The sequence below is a fragment of the Setaria italica genome, chromosome I, assembly GCF_000263155.2.
Source record: "Setaria italica strain Yugu1 chromosome I, Setaria_italica_v2.0, whole genome shotgun sequence".
Taxonomy (NCBI): domain Eukaryota; kingdom Viridiplantae; phylum Streptophyta; class Magnoliopsida; order Poales; family Poaceae; genus Setaria; species Setaria italica.
This window is the reverse complement of record NC_028450.1, coordinates 906,980-929,574: the sequence shown is the minus strand read 5'-3', so window position 1 is coordinate 929,574 and position 22,595 is coordinate 906,980. Positions and strand designations below refer to the sequence as shown.

Below are 22,595 nucleotides of genomic sequence, written 5' to 3'. Positions count from 1 at the left end.
AGTAGTACACTAGTTAGGGATGCGAATGGCTATCTAATGAGCTAGTTCTGAGTTATTCTCTAAGGCCCCGTTTGGGTCTAAGGAATTGGAATCTATTTAATGGAGTAGGCTAATTTATGTTGGAATGTGGCATTCCACAACTTTCCAAAGTTTAGATATAAGCCTATCTTAAATTCATGGGGTGGGAGATGGAAATTGATTCTATAGATTATGGTTATTAGATGGAATTCAATTCTTATAGCACGCTCTTAGACTCGCTTCTCTATAGTAGAAGTGCAGCATACAAGTATCTCTCCCATATCACCAACTATAATATACAACTATATTCCACATACAATTATATTAACTTAATTAATTTGTGTCTAAATTATGATTATTGGGATGGAATTCAATTCCAATGATCCAAACGGGGCCTAAGATAATTTCGTTTCATTTCTTGCTTTGAAGTTAGGATGATTTCAGATGGACGAGTTTTCAGTCGACTCAATGACCTTAGGAAATAAAAAGTTGTATCTCTAATTGGCAATCGCGAATCTTAATTTTCCCTTCAGTTTTTTCGACGATGCACTAATGATAATTTTTTAGATCAAGAGAGTTTTCACACGGTTGTCTTCACTCGGTCTTACCTGCGATTTGAATTTGACAACACGTCATCTGGTGACTGGGGGTATATATCAATAGTAGAAAAATGAGCATCAATCCTGGTTGGGAAACCCGTGTATCTCAGTTTTCCCAACCGAGACTAATTAATCAGGACTAAAAGTACTCATCTTTAGTCCCGGATCTTTTACTAGGGACTAAAGACTACTACCGGGATTAAAAGGTTTTGCGTCAAAAAATATTCTAAATTCCTGGGAGGCTCCTCACCCGCACATGTCGCAAGTCGCAAGTCATGCGATTTTTCACGCGAAATATACACGTGCGCGGTGCATATAACTTCCTTACCATCTCACCTACACAACACATCTGACTAAGTAGTGAATGCAATTTTTTTGTAGTAACTCGTAGAGGATCCTTTAGTTCCGGTTAGTAACACCAATCAGGACTAAGTGATCACCTTTAGTCCCGGTTGGTAACATCATGGACTACAAAATTTAGTTCCGGGATCCCTTTATGGCCAAGGATTTAAAAGAAACGAGGGAGAAAGTTTTGAACCGGGGCGAAACTAGCCAAGAAGACAAGGAATCGTCGGGGACTCGGGATCAAACCCGTTACATACGGCAAAGCGAGCTTTGAATTCAAAGAATGATTTACTAAAAGATTTAGAAATTTCGTCAAGTTTGATTGACATGATAAAAAAAAATAACTTTGCCGCTGTTTTGAACCTATGTCTTCCCTTTTTTTTCCCTTTCCTCTCGAAGTTTACTCTTGTTGCAGTTGGTGATAAAGTGCAAAAAATGAATACGCAGTAAGTCATTTTTTTACTTTCTACTGTTGAAAGATAATCAATGTTTGAATTTTACAGTTAATCATATTCAAATTTTAGTCGTACATATATGATGTTATGCATGAATATTTGGATGAGCATACAAAAACATTTGTGCCATTTTGTCTAGCAATATTCTAGTCTTCTACATTTTACACAAAGTGTAGCAAAATATATTAATTGTGAAAATGACTTTTTTGGTTACGTAAATGTCTTAAAAGCCAGTTATATTTGTTGTTGTATGTATTATAGAATTATATATTTTAGCCCCTGTTGTCAGTTTAAGTTAGTTTATATTGGTTTTTGTAATGGAAGGTCCAACTTGATCTGTGTCTTAAAGTTTGACTTTAACGTACGGTTAATTTGTTTTTTAACTTAACATCCCCATTTCGATGCATTCATATATTGGAAAAATTACAAGATAATCTAAAAAATTGCATCAGTAAATTATATATGATTAGGAAAATTGTTACTAAAAACTGAAAAGTCATATAGTTAAACCTAGAAATGCTTTAGCACATCATAATATAAGGGAAATTGCAATGCAAAAATACCATTTCATTTTCCTAGTATAAAAAGACGAACGATCCGCTCAAAAGATGGTGACTGTCTGGATTTTATTCACGTCCAAGATTTCAGACCCTAATTAAGCCGAGTACAATTAATTATTTGAAAACGCCAAATTAAACACGGCCTGCAATGACGCTCGCCCAACTGTCCGAGCACGAATTCCACGCCGCTATCGCGGCAACACCAGTACACCACGACCAAAACGTTTGCAGGGCCCCCATTTCCCATTCTACCCCCTTCTTCCTCCCCTTATTATAACCACCACCCCTTCTGGCTCCTCCTCTCCTCCTTCCCCTCCCGGCCTCCCCTCATCTCGTCCTCCCCCCCTCGAGCCCTCCGCCGGCTAGGGTTACGGCCACCGCCTCCCCCCACTTCCCGTCGGCGGAGGAGGAGGGTGCGCGGGATGGACCCGGACTTCTCGCCCGGTGGCGGGGGGCCCAGCTTCGAGTTCGCCTTCAACGAGGTCAACTTCTCAGACCGGGAGCTGCGGATCGAGGTCGTCGCGGGGGACGACGACGCGCCGGGCTCCAGCGGCGGGGGTGCCGGAGGAGGAGGACTCGCCGATTGGGCGCGCCACCGCAAGCGCCGCCGCGAGGAGCTCCTTAAGGAGAAAGGTGCGCCGAGAGATTCTGGCCCAGCATGCGGTTGTTGGCTCGCTGGATATGTTTCCCTGCAATCGTGCGATTTCTGCGTCGATTTTGTGATGTGGACGCGATTCGGCTGTGAATTTGTGGGGGAATTCGTGTCTCATTTTGGGATTTTAGGGGGGGGGGGTTAAAATCAGATTTCCATGGGTTCCTGACAGTAAATGTATTCAATGGCTAGGAAAATGGTGGATGATAGAGGGTAATTCCGCAATTTTGACGTGTCATGACGTGCTTGTACGGATAGTCTGACATTGTGATCTGTCACCGGCTGAAAAATTAGCAGACGTACGAAGAAATGGACTTATTTGGGTTGTCCGTACTTCGAATTAGAAATTCACTAACCAGAATATTTTAGTCATGTATATGTGAATGTCACAATCAGGCGCTAATATTTGTAGTTGACAATCCACTGGGTGCAATAGAAGGGGTGCAACTCAGAAATTTTGAAACTGACTTGTGATAGGCCTCTACTCTTTAGGTATGGGTATTTATGATTCAATGGTAGATGTAGCCATGTAGGTGGTGTAGTTGACTGGCTATGCATCAAACTTGGCCCTTAACAAGGTGATCAATTGTAATAAGGTAACCTGGGAAGAATAATTTTGTGCTTGATAAGATATTCTGAGGATGGCAACTTTGTGCTTGATAAGTTACCCTGGGCATTCACATCGAGATGATTGAGAATTGTACCATGAAATGCAGACATTTAAGCATTAACATATTTATGTAGTGGGATTAGCATGAGAAATAAGAAAAATCTTTGTTGGAGTTACCTTATTATTCAGGAAACTAATTGCTGCATTACCATCTTATAATAATAAATCAAAGATACAAATGATCTTTGAAAATAAAATCTATACCCTTTCTTTAAGATAATCTTTGAGTATTCTTGTTGATCTGATAGTCACAATCTTAGGTGCTGTCTTGTGCTTCTTATTATGTCATTTCCACACTTCATTTTGTCTCAATGTTGGCGATACAAATCATTGGTCTTGGTTATTTATGTTACATTCTGATTTATGGGCGTGCTTGGTTCCTTTGCTGGGGACTGTATTGCTTTGCCCAGCAAGGATAGGCGTTTGGTAGAGCAGCAAAACCTTGCTTTGCTTGGCGAGCTCGCTCCGTCCGGCAAGGAAATCCTTGCTCGCCCAGGCGAGCCAAATTGGCTCTCCTGTGCGGGCAAGGTTTGTCGCCTGCGCCGAAAACTCTCGCGAAGAGTGGCATCCGCTACCGTTCAACGAGCTCACGCGCGGACAGATTGACGAGCCCCCGGCCAAATCACGCACAGCCCCCGCCGAAACTAACTTCAGAGGTCTCAAATCAACAACAACCCTGCTGAATCGAGCTCCACGAGCTCCAGTTTGATGGGCGGGCCGATGGATTGAGGTCAGCGAGCCCCAAATCGACATGAAGCCGTGCAGATCAAGCGCATAATCGATGCGGGAACCAATCAGATCAAGCATCAAATCAACAGACCATCCGGATTGAGCACCAAATCGCCACAAGCTCGCCCTCTAGATTCCTCCATCTTCTTTGCATCTCGATCTCTGTTTCTCTCTGGAATACGGGTCCCACCAAATTGCAAGGCAAAGAAACCAAACGCTATAATCTTTCTTGCTTTGCGTTGCCGATCCAGGCTGAGCAAGGCTTGCTAGGCAAGGCCAGCCCAGCAAGGGTTCCAAGCATGCCCTATGTAACAATGTGTTGCTTATGGATGCTAATTATGTTTATGTAATAAGATTGATGAAACAGATATGTTCTTCTCCTTAATGATGTCATTGTTGTGTACATATGATCATTGTTATGGCTTATGGATCCTTTGTTGTTCATTAGATTTTCTTCTGTGCTATTTTAATTTTACCATCAGCCTTTGCAATTTCTGATTGAAGCCATCTTTTAACTAACAATTCCCTTCTGTAGAATCTACAACTCACATGTCAGACCAGACAAATTGCAATGAAGTCGAAGCAGAAGAGTGTGATGCATATGAAGAAAATCAAGAGGAACCTGTAGCAATGATAGAAGAATCTCCACCTGATGTTGGTCAAGATGGTTTGTACAGCTAAAAGTTCCATCACTAATATTGTTCTTTGCTGATATTATTAATTTTTCTTTTCTGATCGTTAGTGAAGTTTGGCCAAAAAAGAGAAGCTCTTGCTGTCAGAAAAAATCTAAAAAGTCCATCACTAAATTGAACATTTTTGGGGCTAGTTTAGTTAGATTGAGATGTTGCAAAAATCATTTGGATACCAGAACTATCCTGGTTCTTGTTGTTAAAGCATTTCCAAAGTTCCTATTTTGGCCTTTACTATTTTGATCACTTCTTGCTAACCTTCATGTTTACGTTCCAAATACAAAAGACTGAATTCTCAATTTGAAACATCTTAAGCTGGGCCCTGTTTTTGAGCCTAAAGCTGTCTTTTTTTTTCTTCTAGAATTGTCATGTTCTTTTTTTTAGCCCCGAATTGAGAACATAGCCTGGATGCCAATCAGCTTCTTTAATTGTTCTGCTTGATCATTACATCAAATCTGCTGATTGCTAGTTCTATAAACAAAATAGATATGCTTGTAGGGAGAACTAATGTAACTTTGGTTGCACAACGTGGTGTACACTGGTGAGCTAGGCACAATCCTCTGATAAACTTGGTGGTAACTTGAACTTCCTAGAGTTGCTTGTTCTAATCTGATTCTTGGGGGTGTACATCTGTGGTTGTTAGCAAGCTAATCTACATACAAAGAACAGTTTGCTCCAAGTATTTTAGTTGCAGAGTAGCTGTCTACTGGAACTGTTTTGTACCTTTGCTTTCTTCCCTGTTTGTGTATTTCTCTGACCTTGGTATTTAGCAGGTGATGATGGACCAGGTATTGATTCGTCTTGGACCGTGGTGGGTACGCCAGTTTTACGAGTAAAGACGATTTATATCAGCTCAGCGATTCTTGCTGCAAAGAGTCCTTTCTTTTTCAAGGTAGCTGTGATAACATCCTGAAATGCATTTGTTCTGTACTCCAGTCTGCTCGCTCCTTTCTGATAAGCTTAATGTTTTTTTATTAGCTTTTCTCAAACGGCATGAAAGAATCTGATCAGAGACATGCAACCCTAAGAATTACTGATTCAGGTAATGTGATAACTTTAGTAGCTAAAACATCCCTCTTCTTTCAATTGTTTTCCCTAATAATTCTTTGTTTTTAAAAATTGTTGCTTTGATGATTATTTGTGTTAAGAATGTACTATGTTTCCAAGTTTGTGCGATTCTTTTTTGTTTTTTCGATACTGAAATTATTTTCTCCTTTTTCCCTCATTACTTTCACTTACCAAATGGATATTTTGTCTAACTTGTCGTACTTTACGCGCCCAAAAAAAAGTATAATCTATTTTATGTTTGACGCTCTCGTGAATATTTGCCTTGTGCCTCATTTTTTTTTCGTCTCTTGAAACAGAGGAAACTGCCCTCATGGAGCTTTTGAGCTTTATGTATAGTGGAAAGCTGACGACTACTGAGCCCAATCTTCTTCTGGATATCCTGATGGCGGCTGACAAATTTGAGGTTGTTTCATGCATGAGGTACTGCAGCCAGTTGCTCACAAGCTTGCCTATGACTACAGAATCTGCACTACTCTACCTAGATCTCCCGTGCTCCATTTCAATGGCAGCTGCAGTTCAACCTCTGACAGATGCAGCCAAGGATTTCCTTGCTGTAAAATACAAGGATTTGACTAAGTGAGTGATGTTCATTGGATGGAGACTTATTTCTACTTTTAGGGAAAGTTTAGCCAGATATTGTTCTGCCAAAATCATTGTAAGCACACTAAAGGTGGTTTCTCTTCTTTCAGGTTCCAAGATGAAGTGATGAACATCCCTCTTGCTGGGATCGAAGCCATCTTGTCAAGTAATGACCTTCAGGTGGCATCTGAAGATACCATCTACGACTTCTTGCTCAGATGGGCCCGTGCACAATACCCAAAATCAGAGGAGAGGCGTGAGATCTTGAGCTCTCGTCTGCTCCCTCTTGTGCGATTCAGCCACATGACCTGTAGGAAGCTGCGGAAGGTCCTAACATGCACTGATATAGACCATGAGCAAGCAACCAAGTGTGTCACCGAGGCACTTCTATACAAGGCTGATGCACCGCACCGGCAACGAGCTCTTGCAGCGGATGCAGTAACCTGTCGGAAATTTGCAGAGCGGGCTTACAAGTACAGACCTCTGAAAGTCGTTGAGTTTGATCGGCCCTACCCCCAGTGCATAGCATACTTGGATCTCAAGCGCGAGGAGTGCTCTCGACTGTTCCCTTCAGGCCGGATATACTCGCAAGCATTCCATCTCGCAGGGCAGGGCTTCTTCCTCTCAGCTCACTGTAATATGGAGCAGCAGAGCACGTTCTACTGCTTCGGCCTCTTCCTAGGGATGCAAGAGAAGGGCTCGATGAGCGTGACAGTAGACTACGAGTTTGCCGCGAGGACGAGACCCTCGGGTGAGTTCGTCAGCAAGTACAAGGGCAACTACACCTTCACCGGTGGGAAGGCGGTCGGGTACAGGAATCTCTTCGCTATCCCATGGCAGACGTTCATGGCTGATGACAGCCTCTTCTTCATCGACGGGATGCTGCATCTGAGAGCTGAGCTGACGATAAAGCAGCCCTAGAGCGATGCAGCAGCTGCGCGATGTGTTGCCCTGCTGTCAGGTCAGAGTTTGTCCAGCCGCGGGTGTTGTTGCGAGGAATGGTGTGTGCTGCTGCAGATATCCTTTTTGGTTTTTTTCTTTTGCCCATGCACATTAATCCTTTTGTCAATAGACAGTTTGGTGATGACAAGTTAAAAAAGGGAAGGCGAAAAAGCCTCCGCTGTTCCTTCATTAGAAAGAAGGTTGTATGATCCTTGTCCCCGAATAGTGAAAAAGTTATTATTACACCAGCTGAAAAGATATCTGATGGCAAACCTTTTACAAACTTGAGTTCCCTGCAAGTTTCTAGATTGTCCGGCATCTAACCTGCCGGTGAGCTAGATGCTGATCCGGAAAACCCGTTGTGTTTGCCTCTCTGTGGTTCTTTCGATCTGTATGGACGCATTTGGCATCCAGCAGATTTCGTGAAGCAAATGTTTGCGGGGCGCAGCTGCAGTCCTGCTATGCTTCGTGAAAGCAGCCGTGTCCAGTTGCGAGGTGAGCCGTGCCATTCTGTTGAGACCTGAACCGTACTGTCGGCGAGCGAACATGAGTTTGCTTCTGTGAGCAGGATCTGAAAAGTTATATGTACCATTGTTGTTCGGAAAGGCAACCGAGAGTCAATGTCTTCAGATTGGTGCTGGTGGGTTGTTCAGGTTTTTCACCAATCCGATCGATGAGTCTACTCGCCGGCGTAGGTACATCTCGTGCCATCCCGTCCGACGCTCAGCGACGAGGCGAGGCACAATGCACAGCGACCGACACCAGGAGACCACGACGACGTGAGCAAGCCACGGGGGACGACGAGTGGGGAGGACACCGCAGCTGCGGCGTCGCGGCGCTAGCTCGGCGGTCGCCGTCCGGGGGCGTCCGGCCGGCGCGCTGCCACAGCCACAGGCCCCGGCCACGACGCCCCAACCGTGTGACCCGATGCAAGTAGCCAACAGCGAGGTGCCATCCGATCCACTGCCGCTGGGGTTTTTTCAGTTCAGGCCAGTCTCTGATCGCCCGCGCGCTGGGGGTTGGGTGTGCGGCCGCTGCCAACGTCCCTGTCCTGCCGGATCCTCCCCCGGCCCTCCCACTCCCACCGCCTCGCTCGGCCCCCCGACTCGCTTTCCGCCCTGTCGGTGCACCAGCGTCAGCAGCTTCGTTAGTCGCTGCATATAAAGAGGCATTGCAAAAAAGGTTATTGCACTGCTCTTGTATGTTGGGTTCAGGGTTTTGCATGTTTTTTGGGTTTTTTTCCCCCTGGATTTCGTGTGCGAATCAAGGAGGCTTTCGGGTTTCTGAAAACCAAATGGTTTTCACTTGCTGATCAAACCATTTGGGTTTCCCGCGCCCCGGCTCCGTCCGTGCATACATACCATATGTATCTCTTTTCGGGTCAGGGCATATATGTTCTTTTTTCTATATACCGTAAGGTTGTGCCAAATAGACAGCTTGTTTGTTTGTCTTTGAAAATTCCTCCTCGTGTTCTGCTTTCATCTATATTTTACAAATTACTAAAACATTCATTAGCATTCAGCAGCCATGGTTTCATCATACGGTCCAGTTCGTGATATTCCACTTATAATTTTCAAATTTTGACAGATTGGGATTCTTGTATGCTGTGGACTGTGGTACATATGGAGGGAGCTTCGGCCGCCCGCTGACTATAGTGCTGCAATTGGCTCCATGGCAACCAAACTAAACACACGGTCGTACGGCGTGTTTATAGCAAATAAAAGTTGCCAGATTTGTGCTAAATCAGGCTTAAAATTCAAACTGAACAGGGTGAAATGCTGATGCCATTACCAAATGTAAGTGGCAGCTTGGCAGGTGATGAATTAGCCACTTTTGCCAACATATAAGCTAGCTGTGAATGTTCCAACATGTAAACTACCTCTAGGAAGCATCTCAACTATTATGTTTAGGCTTCAACCTTCAATTTAGATCTCCAAAAGCTTTCGTGATTCCTACGGGAATAAACTGCTTCATGTGAAATCATTGTGAAACTCGTACAAAATGCGAAATAGGCCTTGCTTGGCCCTTGCCAAATTAATAATCTTGTTAAGGGTACAGTCAATAAATAAATGCAAGTCTTCGTGTCACAGATATACATACTCCTATATATAGGAGTAATTTACTTACAAGGATGAAGAATAAATTATTACATTCATTTTTCCTTGTTTCGCTGAAGGGCTTATATTAGGTCAATTTAGTTCGGTGTTCCCATAACAACAATTTAATTCGTTGCGCGCGCATATCCTTGATGTCACCAGAGTGAACGCGTACACAAAATTATTATGAAGCAACTGAAATCAACATTGGCCATAAGTATCACCTGCACAGCTCTCACATTGGACTGCAAATGCAGTAAGAATTACTGTCAACGAATCCAATTTTTTTAGTAGCGTAAACACAAATTGTCCTACATCTTTTTGCAATGAACAAGTATTTTTGGCCTTGTGCCCTAGATATAGATTCTTTTCATGGTGATGCTTCCCTTTTGTTTTGCACCTCTACTATATATGTAGTATGCAGTTTAGGGAGTCCATCTTGAGGAGACCATTTCTCAGAACAGCGTGCATTGCACGTCAGATCCATTCTTCATCGTCGATAAAGCTACGCACAATGTCACCACTTACCAATCTTTGACTGACATAGTGTGATGGATATTGTTCACGTACGCAATATACAGTTACAGGAACCAAATTGGCACGTCCCTAATGATCTATATGTTCATCACATACAACAATCATTGCCGATTCTTGCGTGCCATCGACTCATCGTCGTCGTCGCCTCATTCCTGGGTTTCTCTCTCTCCAGCCGAATGCAACGTTGTCGCTATGCAAAGGGATCGGCTCCATGTGGGAGAATGTGGCCATGATTTGAGAAGGCAGGGCCAAAAGCTTCAGTCCTTTGGCTTGTTCCTGCCAAAAGGGACATGCCTCCATGTTCTCGATCCATCTCACGATCTGTCTCGTCTCCATCTTGTTCTTTTTTTTAGAGTAAGTCTCCATCTTGTTCTATTTGTGTACATATCTATCTTTGCAGTTTTGCAGAGAACTCCGGTCCGGCATGCACATGATGTAGCATTCGATGTTAATAATCATCCTCAGAACGTTTTCAATTCTGTGGACAAATGAATTGTGCATGGGGCACTAGGCAACGTTATCCAAGTGACCAAGCTACCGCACATCGATAAACATGGATTTTTTTATTTTAACCCTTTTTAATCTAAAATTTTAAAAACAGCCGTATGCTAAATTAAAATTCCAAGAAGTAGCCCTTTTGGTCGCGCTACAATACCTGGCACGACTAATAATTGAGTCGCGCCAGAGCATGTGGCGCGATCGGCCCTCCACGCTAGCGCGACGCGCGTGAGGTGGCCGTGCTGGCAGCTGAGCTGTCATGGCTGAGTCCGCCACATGCTCTAGCGCGACTCAGCACATAACAGCTGGGCCCGCTGGCCCCTTTCTTTCTCCCTCCCCACTTCTTCCCTTCCCCTCCACCCGACCCGATCTCCCTCTCTCCCTCCCATGGTGGCGCCCCTCCCATTCTCCCTCTAGATCCACCCCATTCCCCACTGGATTCGAGGGGAAATGGGGGGGAGGGGGGAATTGCTCCTTGAAGGTACCTCCTCCACTCTAACCAAATAGTTTTTCTAGATTTGGTGATTTTTGTAGGATTTGAAGTGGCTAGGGTTAGGTTAGGTTTCTGATTGGAACGGTGGTTTGAGTACGAATCGAGCATTGTTAGGTGCGTTGTATCGTTGCATTAATATATTGTAATGCCTGTCTATCGTATAGTTTGTATTGCATGTTCGGATTTAGATGGATTTTGATGGTGTAGATGTTGAAGTTATATTGGAGAGTATGAATAAATGAAATGTAGCTTTGGGAATGTATTCATAATTCAAAAATGGTTTTATTGATGTTCATGGAAATTTAGAAGTTAGTAATGGAAGAGTTTATTTGTTGATAAAGATGTAGCATATTAGAATTGATTAGAAATGATTATTGTTACATATGTTTTCATATAAAATTAATGCTTAGATTTTGAAGCTATGAATTGGTTACTACATATTAAAGTGATTATAGGTTGGTTGATGTTAATGAAAATGTAGAAGTTATGATTGTGTCACATAGTTGAAGTTTTGTTTCTAGAATTTATTTTGATATTTAATTTAGAACGATGGCGTACCATTCGCAGTATCCACTTCTTGAGATGTTCTACAATGAGCACCACCATGGGGAGGAAACTTGAAGAGCGTGTAGAGGTATGCAAGCTCCAAGTTTATGAAGCTCCGGTCGCGCCACATGCTTTGATGCGGCTTAGGTTTTAGTGGCGCCAAGCGGCGTGGTGCAACCAAAAGAGCTACTTCTTAGAATTTTAGTTTGACCTAGGTTGTTTTTAAAATTTTAGATTAAAAAGGGTTAAAATAAAAAAATTCAAAAACATGTGCGCTAAGCCATTGGGAAATCGGAGTACAAATAGAAAATTTTACATGATCGTGATGCATCACAAATTGAGTTCCCACATTCCAATATGTCGAGTTTCCATAAATATCATTCTAATTAGAAGTCGAATCCTGGATTAGTTATTATATAATCACGTGATACAATTAATTTGGCTACTATTATACTTCTATATGAGATAATGTCCACTAACACCTTTTGAGAAAAACAAAATCAATTACATTATTAAGGCCCATCCTCGTATTACTATTCTTTAGTCCCTCCGTCCCGCAAAGAGTGTCCCTTTAGTTCTGTCCTAAGTCAAATCTGACTAAGTTTATATAAAAATATATTAATGCTTTTGATATCTACCAAGTTTCATTAGATTTTTTATGCATACCTAGTTCGTATTATGAATATTGATATTCTTCATTGTAAACTTGATCAAATTTAAAGCAGTTTGATTTAGGACAAACCTAGAGGGACGCTCTTTGCGGGACGAAGGAAGTAGGTATCTCCTATTTTTCCACTGTACAATTTTCCTGGATTGACGGCTCTTTTTTTTCAACTGTTGCAAAAATCCTCATTAATTAATCTGAACAATCACTTGAACTGACGGCTATTTGGCACATGCATCACTCGGATTTTGTGATTGCAGCAGCCTAGCTACTTGCTTTTTGCCGACACTTGTGCAACAACTCCCTGATTGGTCATCCTTATGCTATTAAGCACGTACTCCCTTCGTTCCAAAATGCATGTCGTTTTAGCTTTTTTATATTCATATACCTATATATATAGGTGCATCACAACATATATGAATTTAGAAAATCCAAAACGACCCACAATTAAATTAACTAGCTATACGTGATTAATCAAATTAGAAAATCCAAAACGACCTACCATTAAATTAACTAGCTATACGTGATTAATCAAATTAAGCCTCGCCGCTGGTGTGCTCAATTCCGAATTGAATCATTTGCTGTTCGTTTGTCGTCGATCGATCCCGTGTCACATCATGGCATTACTGCATCGATCCAAAAAAAAAAGTTGATTCCATAACATGGTCCTCCTACTGATTTATACACGCACGAACACGTACACTTTTGATTGGAAATCTCGTCTTGGTCGATTGCCCAATGAAGCATCACGGAAAAGCGAGAGAAATTCGAAACGTGACGATGCTGAAAGTATCTTTATTTGAGGCAATCGACTCAAGGGTCATCGTCGATGAACTTTATTTGTGCTAGGCCCACGCAATTATCACGGCACAAATACAAGATCGAAAAGAAGACAAAACAATGGGACTCTGTCCCTAGCAACCGACTTTTTTTTTCCTTCAGTTTTTTAATAAAGATCCGGTTAACCAGAACAAATCTCTACCAGTGTATATACCCAGCTCTTAACCACCTTGGACTTTAAAAGAAAACCTCTTAACCACCTTAATCCTTACTTCCTTGCTCCAAATTACTAGTCACTCTAATTTTGATTAAATTTATAGGAAAAATGTATTAATATCCATAATAGCAAGTAAATATATTTTTTTTGCGAGAAAAGAGAACTCTATTAATTAAGGGGAATAAGTACGACACAAAAGGTTTGATACAACTCGGGACATCCGAGAAGGACACCTTACACGCCCTCTTACGTATGGCTAGATGAGCTAATTCACGCGCAACTTTATTCTGTTCTCTATTGATCTTGACAAACCTCATGCTTGATAGGATCTCAGCATCCTGGAGAGTATCATGGATTATGGATGCCACCAACGATGTGTCTATGCCTCCAGCTGTAAGCTTCTCCACCACTCCTGAACAATCAGACTCCAGAATTCAAACTCTGACCCTTTGAAACAGGCGTTATATGCTCAACCATCGATGCACAGTCTGCTCCTAGAAGTTTTAGGCTTCCAGAAAATTTAATATGTATAAAGTTCAATTAAAAACAAATATTTTAACTGAAGACAATAAATTCTACCACAAGGAAAACTGAAGTCCACAATATTTTGGCAAAATTTCAATGAAATGATGTACCTAGAGAATAAATGTACTACCTTGATCTAAAATATAAATCTGTCAGGACATCTCCAATGTGTTCGCTTCAGCTTATAAGCCGGCTGAAAAGCTGAAACGGCTGATTTGTTGTGAGAGGAAAACACTGTTTGGCGGCTGATAAGCCGACTGAATAAGCTGAAGCGAACGGACATGGTTGTACTTTGGCCAATAATATGCACAAGAGTACATTATCTTAAATAGAAAGAGTTACGCGGCACAAAAAGTTGTTCTACGACGAAGTTAGTAACATCAACGTTATGTTATCAATCTGTACAACTTTTTTAGTTATCTAGGATTACAGACAGCAACACAAATGCGGGCACAAGATCAGAAGCAGAAGAGGGAACCAGGATTGATGGTGAGAAATGTGCATGGCTTACAGATAAGAAACTTGAATAATGCAACGACGTTATTTGTGCTTTGCTAGTATTTTTTTCTCTTCTGGATGTATAATTTGCTGATGATTCGACCGTCGTGGAATTAATGCATTGCACATTTGCATGGTGGTGCCGTGGCGACAAATTAAAGAATCATTTGAGCCTACTACTGTCTCGTGGACCATCCCATCCCATCGGAACGAGGCCGTTCGTGCTAAGGATTGAATCGGAAGAATGCCACGGCTGCAAGCAAAGCAAATGAAAGGCATCTGCCGCTGCACCCGTCGTCAGAGAGAGCAAGGTGATGATCAGAAAATCGGAACCGGATCCAGTCCAGGGAAAAGCGTGCGTCCAAAAGGGATCGGAGGAGAAAACAAACACAAGGCAAAATTTTAAATGGCCAAGCAATGGGGAAGAAGGTGCGAATGCCTTCCATGACCAAGCGCTGTCGCTTTCCTCTTTCCAGCAAGGACCGACGCGGGGTCTGCTTGCTCATGCTGCCCAACGCCCGATCCACTCAATCCACGGTAGGTGCGCTCGTGTAGTCGTCTCACATGACCGTTGGGTGTGCGCCAACGCGTCGACACGATCGACGCCCAGCCCTGCATGTTTAATCCATGATTTGGGGTGCGATTAGTGTCGTCATGATCAACCTTTGATTTGTACGCCGCACTACCACCGGCGTCCGATACGGATTACGCACCCTACTCTACATGATTGGGGCATTATTGAATCGCATGCACGTACGTACCGAGAGCTACGTCCTAGCTACGACCAACGGTCTCCAAGCTTATTATAGAGAAAAAAAAAACAAAGCAGCAATAATAGTATGATTATGTTTGCAGATGATCGATGCTTGTGTTGCAAATGCATCATGCATGCACGCGAGAACAAAACCACGGCGATACGAGCGGGGTGGCCCGGCCCCGCGGAGGGGAGATGGGGACGCCGCGTCCAACCCGGCCGGCCAGGTGATCTGATGCGATGCCCCATCGGTCCCTCGATCATTTTAATTATTGTTAGTTGTTTCTTTGGTGGTCACCGACATCGATTACCTTCGAAAAGGTTCACAACCGCCGTGTCTCACCGCCCTCTCATTCGCTTACCCACCCACACGGACACGGCTGGTAACAGGGGTGCGGGCGGCGAGGCAAGCTATATGTCGGGGGAGAGAACCACGATCAGAATCAAGATCGATCGCTCCATGGTTCTTGAGATGACTCTTGTAAATGAGTGTTTTCTTTTTCACGTCAGCAAACCCATTTCCACCTCGCCATCCATCAGAATCCCCAAATTAATAACGTACCAATTTCTCTAGTTGTGCCACTGCCGCAGGGCTCCACTGGTCAGCTCCTTCTGCTCGGATGCTCCCGTGGTCCCATTCCTACAAATTTGAATGCAAGTTTGAAACTATGATGTTTCAGTGTGAGGAAGAATGGTGCAGGCAGGCACACGAAAAATAATCACGGAAGAAGGAAGAACGCATTTCCAACTCGCCGTCCATCACAATCCCAAAATTAATAACGTACCCATTTCCCCAGCTGTGCCACTGCCAGTGGGCCCCAGCAGTCAGCTCCTCCGGCACCGACGCGCACGGACGCTCCCATTCCTGCGCAGCACAGGCACGCCATACCCGCTCCCTCCACTACTGCATACAGGGTACAGGGTACAGTGCTCCTCCTCCACTTGAGCAGTAGGGGAGTACATGACTGACCAACCCCCACCCCAACATCGATTTCCTTCCTTCCTTCCTTCCTTGTGATCAGCTCCATTCCATTGCCAACTATAAGTAGCAGCTGCAGCTAATCAGTCAGCAACTAGGCACCAAACCATCACTTCACTCCCACCCTCCTCCATCCCCCGGTTCTCCCCGTCCACCACGTACGATCACCACCGCTAGCCGCCGCCGCGCGCGTCCTCCACGATGGCCGAGAAGCCGCCTCTGCCGCCCAAGCCCAAGCCGCCCCTGCCGCCCAAGCCGAGGCCGCCGCCGCCCAAGGCGCCAGCCGCGGCGGTGAGGCCCACGCCCACGCCAGCTCCCGCCACCAACGGCTCCAGGCCCGCGCCGCCTTTCAAGAAGCCCTCCCTCGCGCCGCCGCCGCAGGTGCTCCCGCTCAAGCCGCCGCCGGCGCGCCAGTACCCGCCTCCCCCTGGCGGCGCGCGGAAGCCGCGGTACCGGCAGCAGCAGCGCCACCACCGCCGGGGCAGCCCGTGCTCGTGCCGCCGGTTGTGCTGCCTCGCCACGGGGCTCGCCCTCCTCGCGCTCTGCATGGCCCTCGCCGCGTCCTGCCTCGCGTACCTCTACTACCGCCCGCGCCCGCGTCGTTCCACCTCCAGCCGCTCTCCCCCGTACGGCTCCGCCTCGGGAACTCCTCCTCGGCGGGCGTCTCCGCCATGGACGCCACCGTGGGCGTCCGCGCCGTGTCGTGGAACCCCAACGAGCGGGTCGCGTTCCGGTACGGCGGCGGCGAGGGCCGCGTCGCGCTGGCCGACGCCGACGGGGACGTCGCGCTGGGCTGGGCGCCCCTCGCCGGGTTCGAGCACGCGCCGCGGACCGTCGCCGCCGTGGCGTTCGTGGCGACCGCGAAGGGCGTGGTCGTCGACGAGGCCGTGGCGGCGCGCGTGCGCGACCGGTACAGGAGGCGGCAGCAGGGGTTCAAGGTGGTGGTGGACACACACGTCGGCGTCCGCGTCGGGGCGCTGCGCACCGGCATGGTGCCGGTCAGGCTGCTCTGCGACGGCGGCGCGATGGCGCCGCGAGGCGGGTCCGACGGGGACGTGGTGGGGCCCATGAGCAAGTGCCAGGTGTATCTGTTCAGAGTAAGATGGTGAGTTCATTCACTCTGCTCTGATCTGCTCCTTTTGCATCTACTACCTGCCGCGTTGGTTGCATTGCATGCTTTTGTCGGTGTCGCATTTACCATTTGTCCTAGGGACATTTTGCATGCCAGTGCGTATGCGAAATTGAAATGAGATTAACAACTGCACACTGATGAACATAGCCTGTTCGTTTCAGCTTATCAGCTGGCTTATCAGCCACCGAATAGTATTTTTCTCTAAAAAAAAATCAACCGTTTCAGCTTTTCAGCCGGCTTATAAGTCTAGCCGAACAGGCCGATAATTCGTAGTAATAAAGTAACTCCTTGTGCGCCCAGGCTTACTTATCTAACAAATTTTGGGCTGGTAAGAGTGGACTACTGATTCTTTTGATATGAAAATCTTTAAAACGTTCCTGAAAGATGAACTCTTTGAACCTAGTATTAGGCAGGCAAACTCAATTTGAAATACCCACTTTTGGAACTTGGAAACTATGACCTCGGCGAAAAAATGGACATTTCTCTCTGAATGAAAAAAAAAGAATTTATTTTTACACTCATGCCCGAAAAAAAAAAGACTATCAGATCGAAATCCCATCCATCTAGAGCAGGTCGGAAGATTCCACGGGTCAATGAGGGATCAGGACACAAGCCAAGGGGCCAGGTAATCGAGCCACATGCTGACAATGCATGCGTGGTACGGCCGTGAGGTGTCGCTGTCCGGTGGGTCCCGCCCTCTCTCTGAGCGATCCCTAGCAAGACAATTCGTGCCACCACACGAGATGCCCAGCCTCCACAGTGGATCGCGGAGATGAGAGTGAGCCCAACGGGACGGCTGCCCAGCCTGCCCCACTCCCAAGCAAAAGCCACCCTCGATTCTCCCAGTCCGATGCGATCCATGGACGAGAGAGATCTTGAAACGAGCTCAGCTCAGCAAGAAATTTGGCTCCTGGATATGACAAAAATTCTCCGGACGAAGCTGAATGCTCAGGTTCAGGTAGATGCATGTCGTAGGTACCAAATTTTCTTATTTGACATACAGTAGGTGCATGCTTATAGCGTGTCGCTACTGATGCCTAGATTCACGATCCAACCTGCTGCCGGTCCCACTTCGGCGAGCCAAATTTTTGTGGGACCATCAGGGGGTAGCTACTGCCTCCCGTGTGCAAAAGGATGTCGAAATTTTGGCAGATGGCAGTGCCAGCAGGGGGACGGACGAATGGGGAAACTTCAACGGGACATTGGATCCTGGATGAGTGGAGCATTATTGGTAGCAAACAAGGACCAGTGTCTGCCTTCTATACTATACCCAAACCGCCTTACAAGTTGAATGATCAGAGCAGAGACAAAAGTATGGCACGACAATTTTGTGTGAAAACAATTTTCCGAACGTGATCTTGTGCTCTTTTTAATCTATTCCAGTCTTCTTTCTAATTTATATGACAGATTCTTGTTTTTACAAATTATGTATTTAGTATTGTTTTTGAAACTTACGTATTTAGTATTGTTTTAGGCAAAATTCAAGGGCAGCTAATAAGGTTACGTTCGAAATACGTATTGTAGTTTCTTTTTCCAATTTCTTTGCGAATGGACTGTTCGAGTGAATTTACTGTAAAATCCATGTTTTTTTTCCAGAAATGCCGTGATTTTTTTCATGGACACTAGTTGAAAAAAAGGAATGATTTTGTCCTGAATTGTGGCACACTGTAGCATTTTACTAGACCACTTTGTTTTAACTGTGTATATAGGTGAGCTAGAAAACAAGCAAGGCATATCACTGTATTAGCTGCTTACCACGGAGGGCATTATTCAGATAAAACAACGTTTCCAAAATTCTGAATAATTGGCACATAGGACAAGCTCGACCAGCGTGTCAGCATGAATCTGATACTTCCTTCGTTCCAAATTGTAGGTCGTTTTGACTTTTTTAGATATAGTTTTTGCTATACACTTAAATATAGTAATATAGTGTATGTCCAGGTGCATAACAATATCTATAAATCTAGAAAAGCTAAAACAACTTACAATTTGAAATGGAAGGAGTACTAACAAACCATGACCATCAACTGTGTATTGCTACTCTGTTATCAGCTTGGCATTTGTTACTACAACAGTCCATACTCCACAGTTCTTTGATGAACAACCTCAAACATGCTGAACTTTTGATTCAGGAACCCAAAGTGACTGATCTTTTCGTGACAAAATTATTTCAGGTTTAGCTTGAACTGAAGGCGCATCCGGGGCACAAGGGCTGCTAGCTGCTTAGAGGCCATCGAGCTTATACCATAGGCGCATAAGCTGCGGATGCCGTAAATTATCCGCATGTTTCGCCGACAAGATGGCAGTAATTGGTTTGCACCGAACTTTTATTGGTTCTGAATATGAAATGGATGGCCTGAAGACTCTGAACTTTCTAAAAACATGTAGTGATGAGAGTTAAAGAAACCAAGTTTGTAACTGTATATTACACTCCCCAGCTCCCAATTCTTTTGATTGTGTGGTGTATACATAGCAGGAATGAAATGAACGATGGGTGTGTGTGTTTCTTGTCAGTTGCCGCCTACAGTTGTTTCTTCATTCTTTTAGGGCGTGATTGGTAGGCGGGATGGTGGCGGCCGGAGGATCATACGGCATCATCTCGTGCACTTGGACATGATTGGTTGCTCTTCCCGCATCATATGGCTGCACCCTCTCGTTCACTCCACCCCTCCCATCCCGCATCCCTCCATCCGCCCAAAAACTACCTTCCCTCGCGAGCCGGGATGGCACGGTGCAGGTGAGCGCGCAGGACCCATGTGATATACACCCAAAACTCTTATCCATGCATGCAACCAAACACGATTCCATCTCATATCGGACCAACAACAAAGACAACCAAACACAACTCGGTGCACGATTTCAACCTGTCTCCCGTGAGCCTGGACCGGTCCTCCATACCGGCTTCCTACGCCCGGAGCAACCAATCACGCGTAACTAATATGACGATTCTGATCTGAATTTCAGAAATTTGAGTTTTCTACCTAGATTTAAGAACTAGAAAGAAAAATGTCATTGGCACTTGCGCACCGAACTGGTTACATGAAAAAAATGCATCATGATTATTAGTTGCTCTGAAAAGATAGCATTATGATTCGGAATGTCAACATTCTCAGTTAGAAAACATTAAGGTCCTTTTCTTTTTCCTGGCAAATAGCCTGCAAGGTCCATTGTTTACGTGTTGCTTTGGGCGACCCCTTGCCTCCACCGACACGCCCTTCTCCGATCCATCCGAGTCTCTGGTATATTGTGATCCTCCATCGTCCACCAGTGATCCTCCCCCACGGGGTCGACACTCGACGCCGTCTTTCCTCTTTTGGAGAGTGAAGAAATGTTACAAATGAGTCATGCTGCTTCCAATGATTTTTTTTTGATAAAGGCTTCCTATGAATTCAAGATCCCTAAAGAACAAATATCAATATTTTGTCGTTAAAAAATAATACTCCAACGGTATTTTTTTTGACTGAAGCATAGGGAGTTGAATCCAGATCTGTTGGATGCTACTCAAGTGCTCTAACCACCAGGCTAGAGGCTCTTTCGCTCCCACCGATATTTTACAAGACATTTGGTTTTGTTAGGACAATGCTTTGACAAACATGTGGTGATACTACATTTATGTGATACAAAACTATAGTCATAAATAAATACTTTAAATTTGAATGCAATAACATTGAATTTATGTTAAAAATATATATTTAACAAAGCAATTACTTTTCTTCTTTTTTTCGAATCACACAGTACAGACGCAGACACCCACATACACGCACGCATACTCGCCCCTAACATATGCACACAACCCTACCCTTATAAGCACCTCCGAAAGACTGAGCCACCAAATCCTCAAGATTGACGAAGTCACCACTGGCGCATTGCTGTCGACGGATCGGTTAAATCCTGGATAAAGTTAAGAAAATGCGAGCACCAGTACCGAGTCGATGACTCGAACTCTAGTGGGTAGCTAACTGAGCTACGCTCAATTCGCTTTAACAAAGTAATTACTGGTCAAATGCCTATCCCACTAAAATAAAATAAGCCTTGCAAGTTCGAACCAACCAGGCCCGCGGAATTTGAATTCCAGCCCCGAGATGAGGCTTGGTCCAGATCTCAAAAATGATGTCGGGCCATGCTGGCCCAGCAAACAACAGGTCTACTGACCAGCAGCTAGGCCCAGCAAAGGGCAACTTATCTCTCCATTTTAGAGCCGGTGCATTCCCGGCACAGGTTGGATTCCACGTCAACCCGTTAACAGGAGCCGTCCGATCCGCTATTCTCTTGATTCTGGTCGTTGGATGCCGTTCGGGTCGGGTTGGGTCTTCTGCCCGTTTCATAATCCGAAGTCTCGCGATTTCTCTCGGCGCGGCAGCCCCGCGTTCTCTTCTGGCGTCATCACGCGCGCCTTCTCATCTTCCCCGTCGGCGTCGCTCCTCCCTCTCCGCCGCCTGCTTTCCTCCGTGCCGTCGCCTGTCCTCCTCGTGCGCCCCTGCGTGTAACTGACTCGCTGCTGCCCGCCTGCCCCTCTTCGGTTGACGCACCTCCCCTCCCCGGCGCGAGGCGACGGCCGCATCTGATGCGGGGCAAGGCGCATCGCCGCGCGCAGAGCGCTCCACGCCTGCGGTCTTCTCGCAGCGCGCTGTGTGTCCCCGCCGTGCTCCTTCTGGCGAATGAGCTAACGCTGTTTGCTGCCTACGCGAGTCTGCGCGAAATGATTCGTTAATAAACATTCCTTGCTGCATCCTTTCCCTTGATGCAACCCCCTGACCGTGCTGTTTGCTTTTGGAAGGTAAAAAAGATTTGTTATTGCTTCTGCAGGAGGAGAGCTTGGGGATTGGGTACGAAGGTAACGGTGAAAAACATGTAATGGGAACAGGAGCGTGCTACGATGGAGTGCAGGTGAAGTCGAAGACTCGGAAGGCTTCTGAAATCCCTGCTCTACTCTGAATAATGCAAAGCATTGTAGCTTTCAGTAAAATTGATTATTTTCCATTTGTTGGAATGCTTCTCTAAGTATTGCATTATGCGAGCCTGGTGAGTTAGCGATGCAGGGGCTTAATAAGAGTTCGTTTCCCCAATCTTTCCTTCTCTCTCAATCGAGATGCCTCTAACGTGTCCTTAGCTTCCTGCTCCACAAATCATCGTGGGTAAGTTGCAGGCTTGCCTTCGTGGAAAACAAGCCATAGCTGAGGGCGGTCGTGCCTCATGCAGTGATGGTGTGTAGAGAGACAATGGCGGCAGCTGCAGCATCAATGCTCCCTACACGGCTACACTGCCATCTCAACGTGAAAAAACTACCACCGATAGAGCACTGACCTTCCATCTAACCTCTTTATCCTGGTTAACATTAGTCCCGCGACTAAAGTGACTTTAGTCTCTGGTCAAAAATAAAGCACCGAAAAGACACCGACGGGAGGGGCTTTAGTCCCGATTGAAAAGAGCGGCATGAACATCCCCCTTTTGTCCTAGTTGGAAATTTCAACCGGAACGAAAGACCCCATTTTATCCCAGTTGGTAATTCCAACCGGGATAAAAGATTTAGTCCCGGTTGAAATTACCAACTGGGATAAAATGGGGTCTTT

General features: G+C 45.3%; 3 protein-coding genes and 1 long non-coding RNA gene across 5 annotated transcripts; 3 read left to right on the top strand and 1 right to left on the bottom strand.

The window, feature by feature from the left end:
* The first annotated feature begins 2,272 nt into the window (after positions 1 to 2,272).
* LOC101761643 (BTB/POZ domain-containing protein POB1) lies at positions 2,273 to 7,589 on the top strand. 2 transcript variants are annotated; one of them, XM_004951212.4, is made up of 6 exons: positions 2,273 to 2,610; positions 4,564 to 4,695; positions 5,491 to 5,609; positions 5,696 to 5,759; positions 6,082 to 6,361; positions 6,475 to 7,589. In XM_004951212.4, the coding sequence occupies exons 1-6, from the start codon at positions 2,400 to 2,402 to the stop codon at positions 7,283 to 7,285; spliced, it is 1,617 nt and encodes a 538-aa protein (XP_004951269.1). In that variant the 5' UTR covers positions 2,273 to 2,399; the 3' UTR covers positions 7,286 to 7,589. The 2 variants fall into 2 exon arrangements, with proteins under 2 accessions (XP_004951269.1, XP_004951268.1); XM_004951211.3 differs by having other exon boundaries at positions 5,488 to 5,609.
* Positions 7,590 to 8,392: 803 nt separating this feature from the next.
* LOC105914694 lies at positions 8,393 to 9,399 on the top strand. The gene is made up of 2 exons (XR_001164443.2): positions 8,393 to 8,686; positions 8,894 to 9,399. It is a non-coding gene; the product is annotated as an uncharacterized LOC105914694 (long non-coding RNA).
* Positions 9,400 to 16,066: 6,667 nt separating this feature from the next.
* On the bottom strand, positions 16,067 to 16,441 carry LOC111257030 (glycine-rich protein 23-like). The gene has a single exon (XM_022825999.1). It carries the CDS (start codon positions 16,439 to 16,441, stop codon positions 16,067 to 16,069), a length of 375 nt encoding a protein of 124 aa, XP_022681734.1.
* Positions 16,442 to 16,536: 95 nt separating this feature from the next.
* LOC101760985 lies at positions 16,537 to 19,538 on the top strand. Its single transcript, XM_012846203.3, has 2 exons — positions 16,537 to 16,998; positions 19,200 to 19,538. Exons 1-2 carry the CDS (start codon positions 16,565 to 16,567, stop codon positions 19,213 to 19,215), a joined length of 450 nt encoding a protein of 149 aa, XP_012701657.2. The 5' UTR covers positions 16,537 to 16,564; the 3' UTR covers positions 19,216 to 19,538.
* Positions 19,539 to 22,595: the final 3,057 nt, after the last annotated feature.

What these genes read in the sequence shown, in the direction of transcription:
- LOC101760985 (XM_012846203.3), top strand. Translation starts at nt 16,565, where the DNA reads ATGGACGCCACCGTGGGCGTCCGCGCCGTGTCGTGGAACCCCAACGAG.
- LOC111257030 (XM_022825999.1), bottom strand. Translation starts at nt 16,441, where the DNA reads ATGCAGAGCGCGAGGAGGGCGAGCCCCGTGGCGAGGCAGCACAACCGG.
- LOC101761643 (XM_004951211.3), top strand. Translation starts at nt 2,400, where the DNA reads ATGGACCCGGACTTCTCGCCCGGTGGCGGGGGGCCCAGCTTCGAGTTC. An exon ending in GGAGCTCCTTAAGGAGAAAG is followed by an intron (nt 2,611 to 4,563) that starts GTGCGCCGAGAG and finishes TCCCTTCTGTAG; the next exon opens with AATCTACAACTCACATGTCA. An exon ending in CCTAAGAATTACTGATTCAG is followed by an intron (nt 5,760 to 6,081) that starts GTAATGTGATAA and finishes CTCTTGAAACAG; the next exon opens with AGGAAACTGCCCTCATGGAG.